The sequence below is a fragment of the Hermetia illucens genome, chromosome 1 (genome assembly GCF_905115235.1).
Source record: "Hermetia illucens chromosome 1, iHerIll2.2.curated.20191125, whole genome shotgun sequence".
NCBI classification, from domain to species: domain Eukaryota; kingdom Metazoa; phylum Arthropoda; class Insecta; order Diptera; family Stratiomyidae; genus Hermetia; species Hermetia illucens.
In genome coordinates, this window is record NC_051849.1 from 7,185,666 (window position 1) to 7,207,817 (window position 22,152).

General features: G+C 45.7%; 1 protein-coding gene across 1 annotated transcript in view; it reads right to left on the reverse strand.

Annotated features, from left to right (window-relative positions):
* Positions 1-20,630, reverse strand: part of LOC119647233 (cyclic nucleotide-gated cation channel subunit A) — a 142,024-nt gene extending 121,394 nt beyond the window's left edge. The window contains exons 1-2 of the mRNA XM_038048089.1: positions 20,484-20,630; positions 19,475-19,955 (exon numbers count right to left, since the gene is read on the reverse strand). Of these exons, the coding sequence (XP_037904017.1) occupies positions 19,475-19,955; positions 20,484-20,572 (570 nt within the window). The 5' untranslated portion in view covers positions 20,573-20,630. The remainder of the gene's footprint in view (positions 1-19,474; positions 19,956-20,483) is intronic.
* Between the last annotated feature and the right edge of the window lie 1,522 nt (positions 20,631-22,152).

Sequence of the window (22,152 nt, forward strand, 5' to 3'; positions counted from 1 at the left end):
GGCCGAGGGAACGGCTTTGACTGGATTCAGTGTTTAGGGATAACGTTTTCAGCATTCACGTGACGCTGAATGAGACGATGCCGGACTTTCGACGCCGACTTGATTCTCTGGAGGACGCCGTTTCAGGCACGGAGGGGTAAATCCTGGTAGGCGGTGATTTCAATGCCAGGGCCCTTGAATGGGACATGCCTCAGCCAAACTCCAAAGAGAATCGATTTCTGTAAATAGCGACGAGAACCGGGTTCACAGTTTTAAACACCGGAGTCTTGTTGCTCACTATGTTCGGCCCTTCTTATTGCGAAGAAGATTATTGAACTCGGCTGACGAAGGGATCGGATGGCAAGGGGTTCCTTGAGCTAACAACGCCTTTCAATCCCCTCCCATTGGTGAAAACGATTCCCGGACTAGAAAGCTTCCAAAGCTGGGACAGCAAGAGGGCTAGCAGGAAGTAATATGCCAAACGGTTCCAGGATAGTTCTCTGATGACAGGTAGGCGTTTAGTTGGTAGTCTGACAGTGTACTGTTGCGTACAAGTAGAATACAATACCTGCCTTCTTGGATATAGAAGAAGCATTCAAGAACGTTAGTACCTTGACCAGCATTGCATTGGAGGGGTATCTTACGCATTGGATTATATTCATGCTAAGTACCAGGATAATCCAGTCGGATCTGGAGGCAACCACTTGACCAGAACTTTGAACAGTGGCACGTCCCAGGGTAGCACCATCGCTCCGGGGCTCTGGTTAATGGGAATAATTACGAATGGTTAATTACGAATATTGGACAGCATAAGGTATGCTTTTGGGTCGCAAGATGCGGACTCGGCATAAACCCAAACAAACCAAGACCACCACCTAATGCGGCTGAATGAAGAAAAATTGATTCTTCCCTACAATGTAAAGTATCTGGGTGTATTCCTGCATCCAAACTAGATTGGAGATTGAATATAGAACTGAGGGTTAAGAAGACCTATGTAGCCTTCTATGCCTTTAAAGGAACCTTTGCAAAGAAAGTGTTCTCTGGCTTAGGATGCTTCTCTGGATGTACGCAGCCGTGGTGCCTCCGTTCCTAACGTACGGCTCTATTGTATGGGAGCAAGCAATGAGCAAAAAGTACAATAGAACGAATGTTAATAGGATTCATAGAACCGCTTGTGCAGGTGCTATCGGGGCTCTGCATTCCTGCCCGGCAGATGATCTCAATGCACTCCTGCATCTCCTCAACCTAGACCTTTACGTTAAATACGTTGTGGCATGCAGTGCGGTCAGAAAACTTGAACCCGGATGATGAACAGCGAAGCCCCGAAGTACCTCGGGAAACCTGGGTATTACCAACGGGCTATGCCGCACGCCGCCTTTCCAGAACACTCTGGGCGGCACGCTCTAGGTCATCCTTGTGGCAGTACATCGGAGACATGAACTACGGCTGGCGGCTTGGTACGAGGCCGGTACCCAAACTTCCGTCCTTCTGGATTGAACAACCGGTTCGAACGGACGTTTATAAAAGAAAAGGAAAATGTATTTTTCTCTCTCTACACTTTTCATTACAGGCAACCAACGTCACAGCCTCCTATTCTATCTTGGTTAGTCGCGGCGAATGGAGTTGATAAGTTTTAGGACGACACCTAGAATTCACTCTAATTGCCCTGGAACTTGAATGTTCACTAAGGACACTTCTGATAGTGTGGACGATTTCTAGTGCGATTGCTTCTTTTTGAAGCGATAGAAAATCAAAAGTGAAAAAACAAAGTCAGACTATCTCCAGATTCAGTATATAGACAATAGGTGGCTGAAATCACCCCTGGGTTCCAGGTTAAAGGAACATAGAGGGAAATCAGCGGGCTGACGGATTGGGTAGGTGAGGCTCAGCTCTTGGCAGTCATTCGGCTGGTACAATAGGTCTTTCGCTGACGACTGCCAAGGGCGGAATCTAATCGCATTACTTAGCAGCCGCGGACCTCAGATGGCGACCACCTGTGCCAATTCAAGGAGAATTTGGACCGCTTATAACAAAACCCGATCCCGAGAGCTCCTGTGTCCGACGCGTGCAAACGCATACGAAATTACGTCGTTCTGCACGGGGTACTGTCCTACAGAGGACCGTACCGCCAGGCCCGGAGAAGAGAGAACCCTTAGGCTCTAACTAGAGTCAGACTACGGACACTGAGTAAACCATTCCTTGAGGACCTCAGAGAGATTTCTAGCTGCGACGTGAAAGAGCTGCTTTCCTTCGTGAATGCTGCAGGCTGGCTCTGAAGATCTGAGCCGGTTGGATTCTGCCTCCCTGCTCTTATAATAGCAGTCACGGTCTTAGGGGTATGTGGCATCAAAACGGACCAGCACAGCGATAATTGGGCTCCTCGGAACGGAAACTGATACCTGCATCCAAAGATGATCTATTGGCAATTATATCCGGAGAAAAGTAACTACGGTTACTAAAGAGATACCATGGGGACAATAACTCATTTGCTCGAATTATCCTCACTGAGCAATAAAAGAGTTGTTACATGATAATCCCTAGATTTAGAAAATCCCCGAAATGAATTAAGTATGAGGACGTTTCCATTATTTCCATTAACAATCAGATCTCCTGGGATAAAGAAAGGACTAGTATAATCTGTTTATCATCCAGCATCGATTTCGCAATAACGTTTGTCTCCTAGCATCCGTAATAGCCCCGAAATCACACTAGTTTCCGCCACGAGCCAGCTGAATCCCACATAAATTGACTCCTCCGACATAATTGAATTTTCTTTTTCTGTAGCCAAGGTCTAGCATGATGTTCCCTATTCCAGCTTCAGTGGATAGTTCTTGACCATGTAAGAGGTGTTTCGTATTCATGGTTTCGCAGAAGAACATGTCCCCGGTGTTGTTTCCGAGCGGTTTACCGTCTACTGCCTTAACTCATCGGTGTCCTTCCAATCGCATTTTTCTCTGTCATGCCCAACCACACATATTGAAGTTTCATTTTATGTACATTTTGTTGGAAATTGATAAGGGAGCATCAGACGGGATTTACCCCTCCTTCTTACTGCTCGCACAGCGGCGAGCAGCATGACATGCAATATATCTATTATCCTTGTGTCATTGGGAAAGATACGTTGAGCTTGGAAAGTTTTTTCATTAGAGGGAGTTGTGTGAATGGAGCGCTTAATTCAATTGTAAATTTTTGCAATTATCCTCACTGATGAGAATAGTTTTCAATATTAAAAATTTTCTTGGTTTAATTTAATCGTGGAGATACCGGAAAAGATAGGTTGGGCAATCTGTTTCGTCTGAGATAGAGGGATATATACGAATAGATGGGAGATAATTCGAACTTCCATTTACTTCTATGAAGAGCCACCTACTTAAATGCAAGGCAGACACGGAATCCAGTACTTAATTCATTCATAAAAGAGTTTAATTTCGAAAACTCAACCTTCAACCGGTTGTTGCCAGGAGGTTCAAGGAAGTTTGCAGAAAGTACTCAGAAATAATGCCTAAACGACCTCATAGACAATTCACTGTGTAATATTTCACAAAGGCATTGAAGTTGATCTAACGGGCGAGTGTCGATGGTCTCTTCGCTACTTTGGCTCGTGTCTCGAAAATTTCGTCCTGAATGGCGAAATGCTGTTTAAGGACGTACTTGTCTTTAATACCTCAATAAATTATGTCTATGACGTCACTCGATCCTGAATCGATTTTTATAGGCTGATATGCTTGTCAGCAGTAACGTTTTCGTATTTTGCCTTCGTATCCGGGAAATTTCATCCTCTCCGTTACACGTCTGGCTCAATTAGTCAATTAATTTAGAAAAGTCGGAGATTAGTTTTAAGTAGGACGATATAGTCCTGTTCATGGCTAGCAAGGACCTGTGACCTGTGTACAATGCGAGTATCTTGAAATTCACTGATTGTATCTAGGGCTCATGGATGAGAACATGGGAACTGCGGTACCTCCAAGTGCGGCTTTTCTCAGAGAAATCAAACACGAGGGGATCGGGTCTCTGGCGATACACTCTGGGGGAAACCCCGTCACAGGCGGACTGCCGCATACGCTTCTAACTGTTTTCCATAACACAATAGACTAAGTTTATGTCGAAAAACATAAAGATTGGTCAAATCAACCTGCAGCATGCCAAAGCTCCCTCCTACCTATTGGCAGCGAGAGTGACAAACCTTCAGGATCTCCTCTACGTCTTTCTGGTGCAAGAGCCGTGGGTTCGATTTAATAGAATCTATGGCATTGGATCAGTAAAGGGGGCTAGGATCTTCTACGATGAAAGATCCATAAGACCGAGAGCTTGCGTCCTGATGTCAGGACGGTTAGAGGCAACCATGCTCAGACAGTATTGCTCCCAGGACTTAGGTACGGTTATCATACAATACCAGATAAATGGCGAAAGGAAAAATATCATAGTTGCCTCCGCTTATTTACCCTATGATTCTTTGTATCCTCCACCGAGACAAAAGCTTAGGGATCTGATGGCGTATGAAGAATCAAGTGGTCTCGAGCTCTTAATACGTTGCGATGCGAATGCTGAACATATTTGTTTGGGCAGTAGGAAATGCAATCCAAGAGGAGAGAAGCTATTTGATTTCATCACTTCAGCTGGTCTTATGACTGCAAACGTAGGGTGCGCCCCTACGTTCGTGGGACCGAGGAGAAGCGAAGTAATTGACCTAACAACCTGTACCTGTTAGAGTGTGCGTTAGAGTTGATTACACACTGGCAAGGACTTCTGTGAAGAGTGGCCAGTTGTCCTATCACGCGCGACTCCAGCTGGCGGATTGGGGCATACCTATTGATGTGTGTTCATGCACTTTTATTTTCTGACTGTGCATGGGCTAGTGTTTGCTCATCTCTGGTGCGTGGACCAAAATGGCTATGGGAAGGACACCCAGAAAATAAAACCAACATGGACGAATTGAGAAGGATTAAAGTTTCGGTGCAGGGGCTCGGAACCCCAGTACCTGCGGCTTTTGGGAGTGAGCAAGCGGGCTCTCGGCCGTCGATATCTCTCGACCGCAGTGCCTCAGTGGTGGACAACTTGGCCACCGTTGTATCTAATACTACAAGTGTTTTAGATTTGGAGAAGGAGGTGTTCAAACGAAGCACAACTCTGCCAAGAACACCAATTGTGAAGGCAAAGAATGATGGGCTAAAAGGAGATAGTTGGCCAAAAAAGGCGATTTCGACACCCATCGGATCTGATCAAGAGGTACTCCAGCAGCAGCAAATAGATCCATTCAGGAGAAGCTCATCAATTTTACGATCTCCTCCAATATCAAAGCCGGCAAAAGAGAAAGCCCATGGGAGCTCAGCAACTGAAAAGGTAGAGGAGTCAGTAAAAGGAGTAATCTGGCCAGGACTCACCGAGAACAGAGCCCTGACCCAGAAGAACTACCTTTTATACAGCTTGGGGCTAAAATATTTGAGCTGTAAGAATTCATCAAGGACAAGCACAACCAACCAAGCCATTGAGCACATGGTGAGAGCCATCAGGGTGTTTTACAATAGGTCACAGGAAGAAATAAGAAAGCCGGACATCCCAGCCTCAACAGTGTCACAGGCGACGCAAGTGACACCCAAGCACAAAGTCATTGACCTTCGCTCAAGTAAACGAGAATCAACAGGCCATAAAAAGGGAAAAAGGGGTCTTGACCAGTCCAATAGACGGAACTAAAAGTTCAGAAGGGCCCAAAGTACCAAAAGTAGGAAAGTCGGCTAGTGAACCGAAACTGAAAGAAAATAAGAACGATGGTTGGACTAAGGTCGTGAATAAAAAAGGAAATAAGAAACCAAAGGTGCGAATTCGCCGGGAGGCAATTGTAAATAAACCATATGCGGAGATATTGAAGAAGGTGAAATCTGACCCCGACCTAAAAGACCTAGGCGGAAGTGTCAGCAAAATCCGGAACACCCAGAAGGAGGATCTTATGTTTGAGCTGAGAAAATCCAGCGTGGGAAAAACCGACGGCTTCCGTAACCAAATTATAAACTCACTTGGGGAGAATGTCGCGGTTCGTTCCCAAAAACATGAGGTCTATATACAGTGCAAGGATTTCGATGAGGTAACATCCAGAGAAGAAATTTGCACTGCCTTGAAGGAACAATGCAAGTTGGAGGAATTCACCGAAGAATCTATCGTGAGCCTAAGGAAAGCTTATGGCGGTACTCAAACGGCCACAATGCGACTGCCAGTTGAGTCAGCGCAGAAGTTGTTGGCCGTGGGGAAGGTTCGGATTGGGTGGGTTGTTTGCCGACTTAGGGAGCAGATCTCTCTAAAAAGGTGCTTCAAATGCCAAATGTTTGGACACTTCGCGAAGGCATACACTAACGGCACCGATCGGTCCCATCGATGTCGAAGATGTGGGGAAAAAGAACATATTGCCAAGGAGTGCAATAGAGATCCCAAATGCACTTTGTGCGAAGAAAAGGAGGGAAGGGATAACCGGCATATTGCCGGAAGTGGTAAATGCCCAGAATTTAGGAAGGTGTTAACTGCAGTGAAAAAATGAGGTTAATATAAATAAATCTCAATCATTGCAGGGTCGTACAAGATTTGCTTGCGCAGATCACATACGAATCCGCGATGGAGATTGCTATCATTAGTGAACCGTACAGAAATCTTGATGGTGATGTATGGGTCACAGATTCGACTGGTGGAACGGCGATATGGGCGCGCGATCGTCAAGCCATACAATACAGCATGGGTCAGGCGGTTAGAGGCTTTGTGTGGGCAAAAATAAGCGGTCTATTCGTATATAGCTGTTACACCCCACCGAGCCTCACACTGCCTGAGTTTGAAGACCTGCTAGACGATCTTGTTCGTGACGCAAGGGGACGAAGTCCAAAGGTGATAGCCGGTGACTTTAATGCGTGGGCTATCGAGTGGGACAGCAAAGAGACTAACGCAAGGGGGCGATGTTTATTGGAAGCATTCGCCCAGTTGGATGTGGTTCTGGCCAATGAAGGCGATATAAACACTTATCGGAAAGGGGGAACTGGTTCAATTGTAGATCTGACTTTTGTCAGCCCTGCGTTAGTACGTGACATCTCCTGGCAAGTTAGCGAGAACTTCACGTACAGCGACCACCAGGCAATCACTTTTGAATTAAGGACGGAGCCACAAGGCAGGAGACTCGCACCCCGGAAGCCGAAATCCAGAAGAACACCAGGATGGTCTGCCAAAGCGATGGATGAGCAGACATTCATGGAGGTGTGGCTAGACTTGCCTAGCAAAGCAGGCACCTCCACGGATGGAGCTCTCCATGTCACACAGAGCATCTCTAAAGTAAGTGACGCGTCGATGCCTAGAAGATGCTCATTCCCCACTAGACGACCCAATTATTGGTGGAATAGTGAACTTGCCAATCTTCGATCGATTTGCCACAGAGCCAGACGAACGGCTCAGAGGGCAATAGGTAGGATCGATCAGGGGCAAAAAGAGCATGCCTATAAGGAAGTTCGCAAGAACCTCAAGCTCGCCATCCAGCGGAGCAAGAGGGAATGTTTTAAGGAGCTCTGTTCGGAAACGGACATAAATCCGTAGAGTAGCGGCTATAAAAGCATGATAGGTCGATTCAGCGGCCTATCGTCTCCGAGGGAACATTTCAAAGCACCTGGCATGGATGGCATCTATCCGGCAATGCTAAAGGAGGGTATGGAGCATTTAGAGCGACCTCTAAGAAACATAATATTTTTCGAGGATGTCTTGCTCTGGGTTACGTGCCTTCCTCTTGGCAAAAGGTTAAGATAATCTTCATACCGAAACCTGGGAAAGATGACTATTCTAATTCAAAGAACTTCAGACATATCAGCTTGACTTCATTCTTGCTGAAAGGTTTGGAGAGACTGGTGGAGCATCACATTCGTGGAAACGCACTTAGGTCACACCCACTTAGTGAAAACCAGCATGCTTACCAGCGTAGAAAGTCCTGTGAGCCTGCTCTTCATTCTTTGGTCACAAAGATAGAGGATGCAACTTTGAATGAGGAATACGCGATGGGGGTGTTCGTGGAAATTGAAGGGGCTTTTGACTGTGCGCCTTTTCAAAAACTTTGTGATGCCGCCAGAGAGCATGGTTTTGATGACACTTTAATTAAGTGGATCCATGCTATGCTAACGCAGAGATTGCTGTGCACTAAGGTGGGTGTCGATCGCTACCTGACTACAGAGGCAACGAAGGGCTGCCCCCAAGGGGGTGTGCTTTCGCCACTTCTGTGGAGTATGCTGATCGACTCACTACTATACGAATTGCAAAATTTGCCAATACACGCTCAAGCTTATGCTGATGACGTGGCTGTACTTGCTGTTGAACGGGATCTTGGAACGGTGTGTAGGAATATACAGCGTGCCGTTGATTTGATAGACAGCTGGTGCCTCAGACATGGTCTGTCAGTTAATCCAAATCAAACCACAATGGTTTTATTCACAAAAAGGAGAAAACTGGATGGACTTTGCCTCCCTGAGATGAGGGGTACTACCCTTCAACTCTCCGAAGAAGTGAAATATCTGGGGGTCACTCTAGATAAAAAACTTCTTTGGAACAAACATGTAGAGGTAAAGACGAAACGAGCTCTCACAGTTTTACCGCCCCAGTTTGGGGAAAAGCACTGCAGGTTTTAGGCTGCTCATGACAAACCAGCGGTTAGATACCGTGGTTTAATGCTCGACTCGAAGATGAGCTTCTTCGAGCAAATCAAAGCAGCAAAGAAGCAACGCAGTCGGTTCCGCTCTATGGCATGGAGGTATGGACTGATGCCCTTGGCAAGGATCTGCATCATCAGCGCTTTGCTCAAATGCGGAGACGATGAGCTTTGCGAGTGGCATCTGCTTATCGTAATGTCTCAGAACCCGCCGTGATCCATGGGGGCTTGGAGGTTTTCAGTCTTACCTGCATAGGATTGGGAAGGCGCGATCTGTTGATTGTCTGTTCTAGAATGGAGTGGCGGACGATGCTGAACATACCTTTTTCTCTTGCAAAAGGTGGGGTGCGCCACCAGCTTTATGCAGGTATAGGAGAGCTGTCTCCAGACAACATTGTCAGAGAGATGCTGAAGAGCACTGGCAGCTGGAGTTGTGTTGCGCATTAAGTTTAGGGTCTTCTTATTCCGAAGAAGATTGAACGCGACCGGCCAAGGGACCAGATGGCAAGGGGTTCTTTTACTTAACAACCCCCTTCCTCCCTTTCCATCCCCGGGCAACGTTGGTGAAAGGGAATCCCTGACTTGAAAGCTACCAACGCCGGAAAAGTGCCCGAAGTAATGTGTCAAACAGTTCCAGGCTAGTTTTCTGATGACAAGGAGGTGTTTAGTTGGTAATCCGAAAGCATACTGTTGTGTAGCTCTAACGATTTGTGCGTATACACATTTACCTGCCATACTCCCAAAAGAAAGGGCGATTACGGATTGAACGCTTTTCTCTAAGTCCCAGCATGCCTACCTCAAAGGCAAATCCGCAGAAACTGCTCTCCACGTGGTAATTGGCACGGTTGAGCGCACGATTGAGAATACCCTAATTGTCTCCTTGAATATAAAGGGAGCTTTCAAAAACGTTAGTACCAACGTTATCTAGGAAGCCTTGGCCAGTATTGGATTGGATGGTTATCTTACGCCATGCTAACTACCAGGATAATCCAGTCGTATCTGGGAAGCACTCACTTGAACCGGGGGGGCCATCTCTCCGGTGCTCTGGTTAATTATGACGGACGAAAATTTGTGAAATCAAACCACAATGGTTTTATTCACAAAAAGGAGAAAACTGGATGGACTTTGCCTCCCCTGAGATGAGGGGTACTACCCTTCAACTCTCCGAAGAAGTGAAATATCTGGGAGTCACTCTAGATAAAAAACTTCTTTAGAACAAACATGTAGAGGTAAAGCTGAAACAGTTTTGCCGCCCCAGTTTGGGGAAAAGCACTGCAGGTTTTAGGCAATACACACAAACTGAGTATGGTTTACAAAAGAACATCCCTAAGGGTGTGTTCTGCCTTCAGGACCGTCTCAGACAATGCAGCGTTCGTCATTTCGGGAATGATGCCGATTGACATACTGGCAACCGAAATGATGAACATTTATAACAGCAGCTACCTTATCGCAGGTGATAAAAGCAGAAAGATCCATAGCAGATGGCAACAGCGATGGGATCAGTCAGAAAAGGGTCGTTGGACGTATAAGTTGATTCCTTCCATCGGGGAGAGAACGCATGCGGAGATCAATTATAATCTCACCCAGTTTCTCACCGGCCATGGAGGATACCGTCAATACCCGTACAGGTTTAAATTGGACACCTCGCCTAATGGTTCAAACTGCGGGGTTCCAGAGGACCCAGCGCACGTTTTCTTCCAGTGTTCTAGGTTCGTGGAAAAAAGGAAGAACCTTTAGGTGACGTGCTATCACCTAGAGGTTCTGCTGCGCAGACGGACCTTTGCCTCTGACATGGGGACACAGACGTCATATGGTAATGTGGATATATGTTGCCATCATTAGGCCGATGTTCGTATATGCATCCGTAGTGTAGTGGGTTAAGGTGAGACAAAAAGGTTTTCACCGTAAACTAGCCGGACTGCAAAGAACTGTGGGTCTGGTTGTCACTGGTGCCATGAGCATGACATCCAGTTCTTACAATGCCTTTCGATTCTCGTGTCCCCATACATCTGTTTAGTAGAAGATATGAAGTTACTCTGAAGCGTAGAGAGGACTGGGAAGATACACCGATGGCTCAAAAACAGAACAGAGTTCTGGAGCTGGAGTCTACTTCTCGAATAAAAACGAGAAGTGCGCTTTTCCTTTGGGACAATATCCAACAGTTTTTCAAGCCGAAGTTTATGCGATCCTAAGGGTGGCAAACTGGGTGATTGACGAGTGGTTGAAGGGCAGGCGCATCGCAATCTGCAGTGACAGCCAAGCTGCATTGAAGGCATTGAGTATTCCTTTGATCACCTCGAAAATCGTTCAGGAATGCAGAAACCGTTGAACTCTATCTCTAGATTCAATGTGGTGAAACTACCCTGGGTACCTGGTCACTGTGGCGTAGAGGGAAATGAGATCTCAGATGCTTAAGGGAAAGAGTGGTCAATCTCCCCTATGCCGGGACCGGAGCCAGCAATTGGAGTATCAGTAGCACTGGTTAAGTCTGTTTTCAAAAACTGGGAACAAGCTTCCTACAATGACAGGTGGCAGAGTCTAAATGCTGCTCGACACACCAAACTTTTCTTGTCAGAATCGAATATGCGTACCGAGTTTATCCTGTCGAAAAGCAGGAGGATTTGCAGGTGTATTGTGGGCATTCTGACAGGTCATAATTCACTAGCTGGACATATGTTCAGAATAGGAACTACTCAAGATGATACGTGAACTTCCTGTAATGAGGAAGCGGAATCCACGGAGCATTTCCATTCCCCGTCTTCGGACGCATCAGGCATCAGATCTTTGTTGCCGATGTTCTCCAGTTGCGACGGGTAGCATCACATCCACTAACAGAAATCCTGCGATACGTTAACGAATCCGGAATATTTCGTTAGGCAGGGGTGGCGAGTACAATGGGCCAGCACGGCCTGAGTGCGCAGAAGTTGTAGCTTCTCCCCCACCTTGGGCTCTTGAAAAATTAGCACTTCCACTCTCAAAAATTAATTCTTAACTTCCTGGATGTCCCTCTCAGCTGACCTACTCTGCATTTCCGCTTAAATCGGGTCAAAAAGTAGAGAATCTTTTATCTTTCTTTGAAAGGTCACCTTTCTAAGGTGCACTGCCTTCTGCAGAATAAAGTTGCGATTGTTCAACGTACTGGTAACGTTAAACGGTCCCAGTTTCACTTTTGATTCGCTATACTTTTAGGGTATCTTAGATTTTCTTCGTGTAGGCAGTACTTTAGATATTCTTGAGATATTAAATTTTATTTCCATATGTTAGCGGTGACATATGATGTCGACTGAATATATGTCAAAGAATTTTTCCGACGGAATTTACCCACAAGTGAAAGTATCTTCTATTCTTATCTTTTTTCATGGTTACAAGTCCCCGAAGCGTTGTCCCTGAACACTGATAGCTGGGCCGACACAAGGCACAAATACGATCTCGTGGATACAAATATGTGATTTGAGCGTATCATCCAATAAAATGACAATCCTGCAAAACGCGAGGGTAGTTGAACACACATAACAAAAACCTTCAACCCAAAAGGATGATGTCACATTGTCGCTTTTGCCTCACATCACGCTATCACCCTTCAATCGTCCTATCTGGCTACCTCGTCATTTTATAACATTTTTCTACCCCCTATCAATGTTGAAACAGGTTTCACCTTTGGCCTTGGCCAGGGGTAGGGTTGAAGGATGCGTGGTCGTAGCACTTTAGCACGTTCTCACGGAAATTACCAAATGTAACCTTCAGGTGGAATTAGAAAATTTCCAAAGTTCAATAAATGCGGTATCAAATGATGTGTGTATAAATTCGCAGGAATTGACAACAAAGGACACGAGGCAGCTGCCTGGATGAGGTTGCTATTGAAAACCGATTTCCACATAACATGAGGGTCATGCATGCGGGTTAGATGTGGTTTGAAACATAATAGGGTATTCGGAATTGGCAAGTTACTTTCTCATTAATCGCAGTTGGGGAACTATTAATCATGTTATTTTTGAACAATGAGAAGGACATAATAATTGGCCGCATCCGAATTCTGGACAACTATTATAGGATATATATTGTATTTCCATTCAACAGACCGCAATGTGAAAGTCTCGTAGTGAATGTTTTGCCATTTACATTAATCTGAGTCAAAAAAGAGGGTCAAGTGAAGCGTCGTCTGTACATTGACAATTAACAGGACCGCGTCCTTCTATCTGTTACCTTGCTCCCCTTTGGACACCACCTTGTCGTGCTGAGGGAGCCTATAGTAGTTTACTGCATTCAGTGCCTACGACGAAGCTACCCAGAAAGGAAAGTAGTTTCCGTACTCAACTTGGGAGAAACTGGAAATCCGACTATGGCTGGCCCGACCGGGGTACAACAGTCCAAATTCACCCGCAAACGTAAGAGGAAGAACCTTCTCCTTCACCCTTATGAGGAACACCGGAAGAAAGAGAAGCCGGTGTCGTGAACGCTACTGGTTTAACGCCGGCATGTGGAAATGTACCCAAGCGGCCCGGACACCGTGAACCTGGGAAGGCCCCAAGTTGGCGGCAGAAGAGAGCACTGCGAAGACAATTGGAAATAAGAAATTGCACGTGACTGTACCACTAGGTGCAGCAATGTCCAGAGAAATCGGACGCAAGGAAGCGGAATCTTCGGCGGAAGGTGGAGATCCGCACTGGAGTCACCAGACTCTGTGGTGGCTAACGCTTTATTGTACCCTGCACGCGTCCCGCGGGGATTAGGACCGGTGTGCCAGGAGGTAACCAAATCAGCGAGAGAGATTTCAAATCCTCATGGAGTGAATCAAGTCACCGTTGTTTCAGTCGACCTTTTGGTCGCTTACTATCGATTTAGATATTCAGACCGATCGTGGCGAGTTTTATCATCATCATCAACGGCCTAACAACCGGTATCCAGTCTAGGCCTGCCTTAATAAGGAACTCCAGACATACCGTGCGCCGAAGTCCACCAGTTCGATATCCCTAAAAGCTGTCTAGCGTCCTGGTCTACGCCATCGCTCCATCTTAGGCAGGGTCTGCTTCGTCTTCTTTTTCTACCATAGATATTGCCCTTATAGACTTTCCGGGTGGGATCATCTTCTTCCATACGGATTAAGGGACCCGTCCACCGTAACCTATTGAGCCGGATTTTATCCACAATCGGACGGTCATGGTATCGCTCATAGATTTTGTCATTGTGTAGGCTACGGAATCGTCCATCCTCAAAAATTCTTCGGAGGATTCTTCTCTCGAACGCGGCCAAGAGTTCGCAATTGTTCTTGCTTGCTTCCGAGGAATACATGAGGACTAGCAAGATCATAGTCTTGTACAGTAAGAGCCTTGACCCTATCGGACTAAATGGATGTTGCAATGACGAACCCGAAACGAAATGAACTAAAGATTTGTGCATTTTGTCATAGAACGTGGACTCTCTGTACAGGCCAAATGCTGCCCAGCAACTAGCCGATATCCTGTCCCAATATAAGACTGATGTAACAGTGAACACAGAGAACAGCCACTTCACCATATATTATAGCGGCCATACAGTACCTTCGGAGTAGGCTTCTTTCCCAGCCAAAAAATGAGCCTTGCTATTATCGGCTTTAGAAATACAAGCCAAAGGCTTTTCCGAGGCAAATTTTGAAATATAAGCCTCATCAACGTTCATTTCTCTACAGAGGAGTCTGCAAAGTTGAAGAATGATGCCCTCTGCGAGGAAGTACAGTGAACCATCAAAACTAGTCCCAAGTATCGGCTCCCATTGCTTGCATAAGAATACAAATGGTAACGCACTGCGGATTATTTAGTTAGCAGTATCTCACCAAATGGTTGTAGTAGTTGTAGTTGGAAGTACCTAGTTTGCCAAAAAATCGGTCCAGAGGCAAATTTGAGCTTCTCCAAATGGGACCAATTTCGACCAAATTAACCACGTGTTGATATGAACACCACGACCTCTCAGCCTTGATGAATAGGGGCTAATCCAGACTCAGATCACTATCTGTCAAGGTTACGGTGCAGGGCTTGGGAAACCCAATACCAGCGGTTTTTGGCAGTGGGCAAGCGGTCTCCTGGCCGTCGATACTCAACAACCGCAGTGCCACAGTAGTGGAAACCTTGGCTGCTGTGGCATCAAACGTTACAAGCGCGATGGCTGGAGTTGAACTGGTTCCATTCATGGATGCAAGGAAAGTGTAGCGGAGTACGGAAAGGAGGAAACAATGCCAGATAACTGTAAATCGGGAGCTGCTTTCATCGCACTAAACTCTGGAGCTTTGCGAATTCATTAAGGAACGCCGGAATATTCACCAAAGTACAAGGGCTATGATTTGGCTCATTAGGTTGGCATACGGCAAGGCCCAGGATGAAAGAGGAACTAAGTAAGTAAGCCGGGCAAGATAAGTGACGCCCACAAAAACTCGGGAGAGGAGAAACCGGGGAAGAGGCATCGCGAACGGTTGAACGATTCAACTGGCCAGCCATCTCCTAAGACAAAAAAAAGAGCTCAACTCCCAAAAAAGTGCAATTTCGGTTAGAGGATGCGAACCCCCTAAAAATGATGTAGAAATCTGAAGGCAGGTGGCTACTTGGAAAAAGAGAGATAAGAGGAAAATACGACCGTAGGTTATCATCATCTCCAAGCGTGATGAAGGGTCATACGTTGACATTCTCAAGAGAGTGAAGGCAAACCCCGAACTTACCACTCTGGGAGATAATGTTAGCCACATTAGACGGTCCTTGGGACAGGAAGCCAAAATCAGGGCTAGCAGATCGGAGATCTCACCGGAAAGTCTGCAAGGATATATATGAGGTCACCACGAAGGAGAGGCTTTGGAAAAAGAGTTCGACCACATTGGACTTCAAGAGTCAGCGGTAAAGACGCTACGAAAAGCCTATGATGACACACAAACCGCCATTAACAGTCTGACTATGGAGGCAGCACTCAAACTGTTCGCTGCAGGTAGAGTTAAAATAGGCTGGGTTATATGTCGCTTCAGAGAGCAGGTGTCGCTGAAGCGGTGTTTTAGATGCCTTGGCTTCGGTCATGTCGCGAGTGACGATGACAGGTTGAAGCTATGCCGGAGATGTGGAGCGAAGGCCCATATTAGCAAGGACTCTGGAGCCGACCCAAACTCCCTACTTTGAAAAGGGATCGAGGGGGTAGACCATCTGCACATTGCAGGCAGCAACAGATGCCCGGAACAAAGTGTTCCAGGCTTGAATTACAGCACCGCCTAGAATCCTCCCTGATAATCAGGTGAGAGTGAATATAGGAGCCACCCAAAACAAAACCCTCCTTCACGCATATAAGGGAGAAATGGATGAAACATTAACCAGTGTCAAAAAGGGTCCTGGAGATGAAGTATTGAACATCGATATTTACAAACGCCCGAAGAGCGTTAACATTGATATGGTTACAAACACACTTGACCTCAGTCGCAAAAAAGGTCGGAACGACTGGTTCCACGATGAATGTAAGCTAACAACAGAACGGAAGAATGATGCATCCTGGGCAATGCAGCACTCTGAAAGGACGCGGTCACCTGTTGAGATCTATCACGAATTCTGCTGAGTAGAGACTCACATATGGAAAAGGGGAGCCTGGGGAAATCAACATGTCTGCAAACTCGAGAAATCTTTACCAGCTCCATTGCTAAATGTTTTAATTCATGACAGGGGGTACATGCTATTTATACTTCTTCCTTTTCTTCAGCCTTTGTCCCGTTCACAAGCGGGGTCGGCTCGTCGTGATCGGTTTCGCCATTTGGCTCTATCGAATGCCTGATCTGGGTGCAATTTCGAGGCTTTCAAATCCCCATCCAGCGTATCAAGCCAGCGTTGCTTAGGTCTGCCTTTTGGTCGTTTACCATCGACTTCGATGTTCAGACCAATCTTTGCACGAATTGCGTGACCATACCATCGAAGACGCCTCTTTCGCAACTTTTCCACGATCGGTGCAACCCCATAACGATCGCGGATATCCTCATTTCGGATGTGATCTAAACGTGTGACGCCACTAGTCCAACGTAGCATCTTGGTATCCATTACCGCAAGACGCCGTTCATTGCGATAAATTTTAGATTTGAGACGTTCGTTGATATGTCGATCACGAAGAACACCGGTTGTGGAACGCCACTTCATCCAGGTTGCGTTAATGCAAACAACGGTGGCTTGATACGCCAGATGGGGATTTGAAAGCCTCGAGATTGCACCCAGATCAGGCATTCGATAGAGCCAAATGGCGAAGCCGATCACGACGAGCCGACCCCGCTTGCGAACGGGACAAAGGCTGAAGAAAAAGAAGAAAAAGAAGAAGATGTGGCCAAAGTGAATGCCCTTGTTCGTTCGTTCCAATCGTCGTTCGACGATTAGAGAGATGGTAGAAGAGTTCTGCAACTCATTTGGGTCATGTTTGGAGCTATTGACCCAAAAATTGGAATTGAGAAGGGTTGTAGCCAAGTTCATTTCACGACTGATGACAGAGGAGCAAAAAACGCGTCGCCTAGAAGTTTGCCAAGAACTCTTGGAAATTGCCAATGTTAATGGAAACTACTTGAAACCATCATTACATATGACGAGTTTTTGGTTTATGGCTACAACGTGGAAACCAAAGTGCAGTCGTCCCCGCGGAAGTTAAAAAAATCACCAAGATCAAAAACAGTTCGCCAGGTGAGATCAACCATTAAAGTGATGTTTACTGTTTTCTTCGATTTGAAGGGTGTCATCCATCATGAATTCCTCTCACAAAGTGAGACAACCAACCGCTATCGATACCTTCCGAATAAATCGGGTGTGACAGACAGACAGATAGATATCGAAATAATTGCCAACGAATAAATATGGCAGATAAAGTCGGGGTTGGAAAATGATGGACTGTCATTCGCAGAGTAGGAAACAGAATACGTCTATAAAGATACGACTGGATATGGTCATCGTCAGGACCTTTGGCAAATATCTAGACATGCTGGTACCATTGTAGGCTTACCGAAAAAGCTAAGAAATGTACCAGCCTCGCCAATTTCTTACCAAAAAATCAGATTTGTCGGGAGTTCTGGCGACTGCTACACGAAATGCAACACCACATCGCCGATCCGCACGTATGGCCGTAAGCAGGTAGACTTAAGTCTAGGACTTCGACGAGCGTTCCCGTCTTAGGGGCGGATTTCCGATGTCACTATGCATTGCTAGTCGCTATACATAATAGGATCCTCATTGACCCCACAACTTGCCTTAAGTCATCAGGAAAAATTTCATCCTGTTCACCCAGCACCCTTTCCATCGTTTCTGAATATGTTGCCGACCCACGTATTCGTACACTTCTTAAAAAATACCGCAATATCACCATCAAGAGCGTAGTCTCTCTGAACCCGTTAAGCATGGTGTTTGGCACCACGTCAACACTACTGACTCCCAATTTTTTCTAAGTTACGTTCATTAACTTGGCAAAAGCTCGCAGTTGCGGGGAAAACAGGTTATTTGCAGACCTTGGTCTTCGCCAACATGACCCTTAAATCCAATGGCGAATAGAGATCTCGTGGCGACTACAGACGTCTAAATTCTCAGACGATTCCAGAGCGATTCCCCATTCCACTCATCCACGATTTTGCGCACACTATCGCGAACTGCCATATTTTCTCGACCTTGGACTTAGTCAAGGCATACTAATGAAATGCCCGTAGCTCCCGAACATATTCCGAAAACGGCAAAACCTTTCAAACTCTTCGGTTTCACTAGGACGACATTTTGACTGTGCAACGCCATTCACACCTTTCAGAGATTCATCCACTCTGTGTTGCGAAACCTCCACTTCTCTTTCGTATATTTGGATGATGTTCTGGTCAAGTCTTCCTCTGAGTCCGAGAATTTAGAGCACATCGAGTGCATTTTTCCACATCTCATTGGGACCGGTCTAGTACTTAACGTCAAGAAATGAAAATTGTGCAATCGCAGGTGAGATTCCTCGGCCACCTGATTACTCCTGAAGACACCCAATTGGACCCAGTCAAAGTACAAGCGATTTCGAGCTTCCCGCTTCCAACAACTGTTAAGGATCTGAGAAGGTTCTTGGGAATGTTAAACTTCCATTGGGTGTTATTGTCCAAGGCCGCCCACAATCAGTCGATCCTTAACGCCTTCTTGTCTGGGCCGAAAAATAAAGACTCTTGTCTGATAGTGTGGTTCTCAGATAATGTCCAGGCGTTTGAGACTACCAAGCAATAGCTGGTGGCTGCTACACTTCTGTCAGTCCCTCAGCAAGATACACCCCTAGCCATATTCGCCGATGTCTCAGATATCACCGCAGGTACTGCGCTTCATGAAAAGTGAACCAAATCAGCAGGTGAGGAAAGAGGTAGGAGTGTTCCCTCGGCCCACCAAACGTTTCCAACAGATCCAACTCGACATCATTGGCCCTTTGCAAAACTCGCACGGTTTCAGGTATTGCCTCACAATCATCGATAAGCTCACGCGGTGGTCTGTGGTGATATCTTTGAAAAACATTACAGCATAACCCTGTGCTGAGGCCCTCTGTCGAGAATGGATTCCACGCTTTGGTTTACCGGTAATTATAATTAACTGCCGGCGAATGGCGGCTTCAAACGCCACTAGACAATCACGTACCACCCGCAGTCCAATGGAATGCTCAGAATGTATCACAGAACGCTGAAGGCCACTATAATGGCCCAAGATAACCCTTCTCCTATCACTCGTTCTAATTGGCCTCCGGACAGCCAATCGACAAAATTTTGCTGCTAGTCCCATGGAGCTAATATATGGGCGGAGCCTGAGACTTAGACATAGGTCCGTCTCACCTATTGATAAACTACGCTAATCTATAAAAAAGTACTGCCCTTACCTGCAAGCGACTCCCATCTTCAAGTACACCCTCATGTCCTTCTCGATCATTATCATCTCCAACCCCACTTATGTTTTTAATTCCAGTGGGTAAAACGCCATCTGCAATTTTTGCAACCGGGGTATCCTCTTCAATTCCATTGATTGTATCCTTATGGCTATCTTTTCCCGTCCCAATTGCCGTCCTTCCTCTTTCCGCTGTTGATTCTGATCCTATATGATTGGCAGGAAATTTGTGTGAAGGGAGTTCATTGTCCTCGGAGCCTGACACCGAACCGAAAAGTATTTCTTGTTCATCTTCATCTCGAAGTTTTTCATGTGGTGTTATTGGGGTTGGATTTGCATGAACGTTGTACGTTGTATGGAACATTTGGTGGTTGTTGTAGGGATATTGGTAGCTACTGCATAGACTTCCGGCACCACCATTTGGACCATTTGCTCGAGGTATTCGATGGCTAAGTCCATAAATTGGTCCAGAGAGGCTGAAGGGATAAATGAATTATGGAAATACATATGAGCTGAAATCGGGGATAATACGAAGCAAATATGTTACTTAAATTTAAAAAAGTATTGTAATTAAAGATCTTATCAAAGTGTTAAATTTCATCCCCAATTAATTTTTAACTGGACCAGCATAACGTCAGCCGGAGTTCATACATGGATTCAGTTTGCTCAGTATCAATTCAAGAATGCCAATTACTTTACTTTCCTTTCTTTGAACTTTTCAACTTGCCAAGAATTCCAAATTTATATTTACTTCCTGACATAACCACCCCATGTCCAAGGGTGTACTCAAAATCTAAATCCATCACTTGTTCTGGGGAGGCTTGAGTTGTGGGGTTCAATCAACTACAGCAACTTTCCATTCTTCACATTTACCTTGCCATTAACAAGTGTAAAAAGTGTTGAAAGTATCTAAAGATGAATTTCATTTTTGTATACCCTCAATAACTCCACCCCCTGACAATCTAGCCATTTATCCGGCAACCTCATTTAATATTAAAGCTTACCGTGGTGAATCAGCATCTGCACGACGTCGAGATGATAAGATGGATGATGCCCGATCTCCACGGGCCGCAGCCATCATATACGTCCACATGGCGTCTCATGGCATATCCTGGTCCTGGTTGGAAATCTCCTAGAGAATTGTTCAGAGCTCCTGCGATGAAGATAACTACGACCACTTCGGTTGAGGGTTCAACCAGCCAATTTCACAGTTAAATTTAAACTACGTAAGCTTTGTTCATGGCAGTTTCACGTTCTGGGGAGCCACTGATAAGACATGGTGAACATTGGCTCAGTGGCACCTGCGGGTGGTTTATGTTGTAATGCTGCCGTCTCCGTACCTGGAATAATATGCAAATGGGGAGGTGAGAATTAATGTCAATGTTAGATTCCGACAATACAATTGCCACATTGCCGAAAGCATATTATCGCATTAAAAGTGAAACTGATTGCGTGCATATGTTGTGGTTGTCAGCTTGATTTAGGGTTATACCAGCATAGTTTCGAGTCAGTAAGCAAGATTGGAAGAAAAAATTAGGTAAAAAGGTGTTTTCAGAGCAGAATGGAAAATAGAAATAAGATTAATATTGAGATAGACCGGAAAATAGAGCGCAGAACATGGGAACTAGGTCAAAAAGTTAAAGCTTTTTTGTACCTGAAGAATGTTCTATTCTATTGAAAGGGGTCTTAGTGAATCCTTAGAATTCTTCTGCCCAAAAAATGGTTATGGTGGCCTCTTGATCTCCTTGGTCTGTGTTCAAATCCCAATCGTCTTGGATGTCTGTATTTGTTATGTGTTGCCTCGCTGCTGTGAGCTTATTGCCTGCACAGCATTAAGTGTCATGATAATGACACCAAAAAAATCCTGGTGGAGAACCAAAACAAGTTCTTCACTTATACCCCTCCGTCCCAAAAGAACCGCAAGCATTATACTCCCAGGTCTCGATACAACCTTCTCCCCTCATGAAATCGTAGATGAGCTAGAAGGCCACGACTCTAAAACCTTTCGTTACGACTTGAGCGAAAAACCACCGACGCAAACCCTGATCTGTGGCTAGTCACATTCGGCGCCTCGTTTACTGAGGATTAATTAACTCAATAAAATCGATTCAGTACACCGTAGTCCGCTTCGTCAATGCAGAAACCGCCAGCAAATGAGCCAGGCGACAACAACGGACATCTAAGGTACCGCTGCGTCAAGTGTGACCAGCTTCATGGACCAAGAGGGTGCCTGAAGTCCCCGGCACAGGCGCCCAAGCGTGTAAGCTCTGGGAAAAATGATCACTACACCATCTCCAATCCTGATTTTCTGGAGTTTGCTGGAAATCCCAGGAATTTCTCCAGATGTTTAATGCGATGGATCAACATTAGGATAATTGAGTCAAACATCAACTGCATTATCGACCGAGCCCGCAGGTACGAGTTCAGGCTAGTCTTGGACGAACATAAACCTAACATAGTTCTCCTGTACGAAATCAGGCTGAATTATAGAATAAATCCTTGTTTTCTCAATTTCAACCTTTTCTGGACGGATTGCCCCCAACCCAAATGCCCAGGTCGCATCACATACGGTTGTTGGCCATTATCTGCTTTTCTCACCTCCCAATGCTTTCAATTCTTTTGAAATCATCTTCTTCTCCTTCTCAACCCCGATATTCCACGGTCTTTCTACAA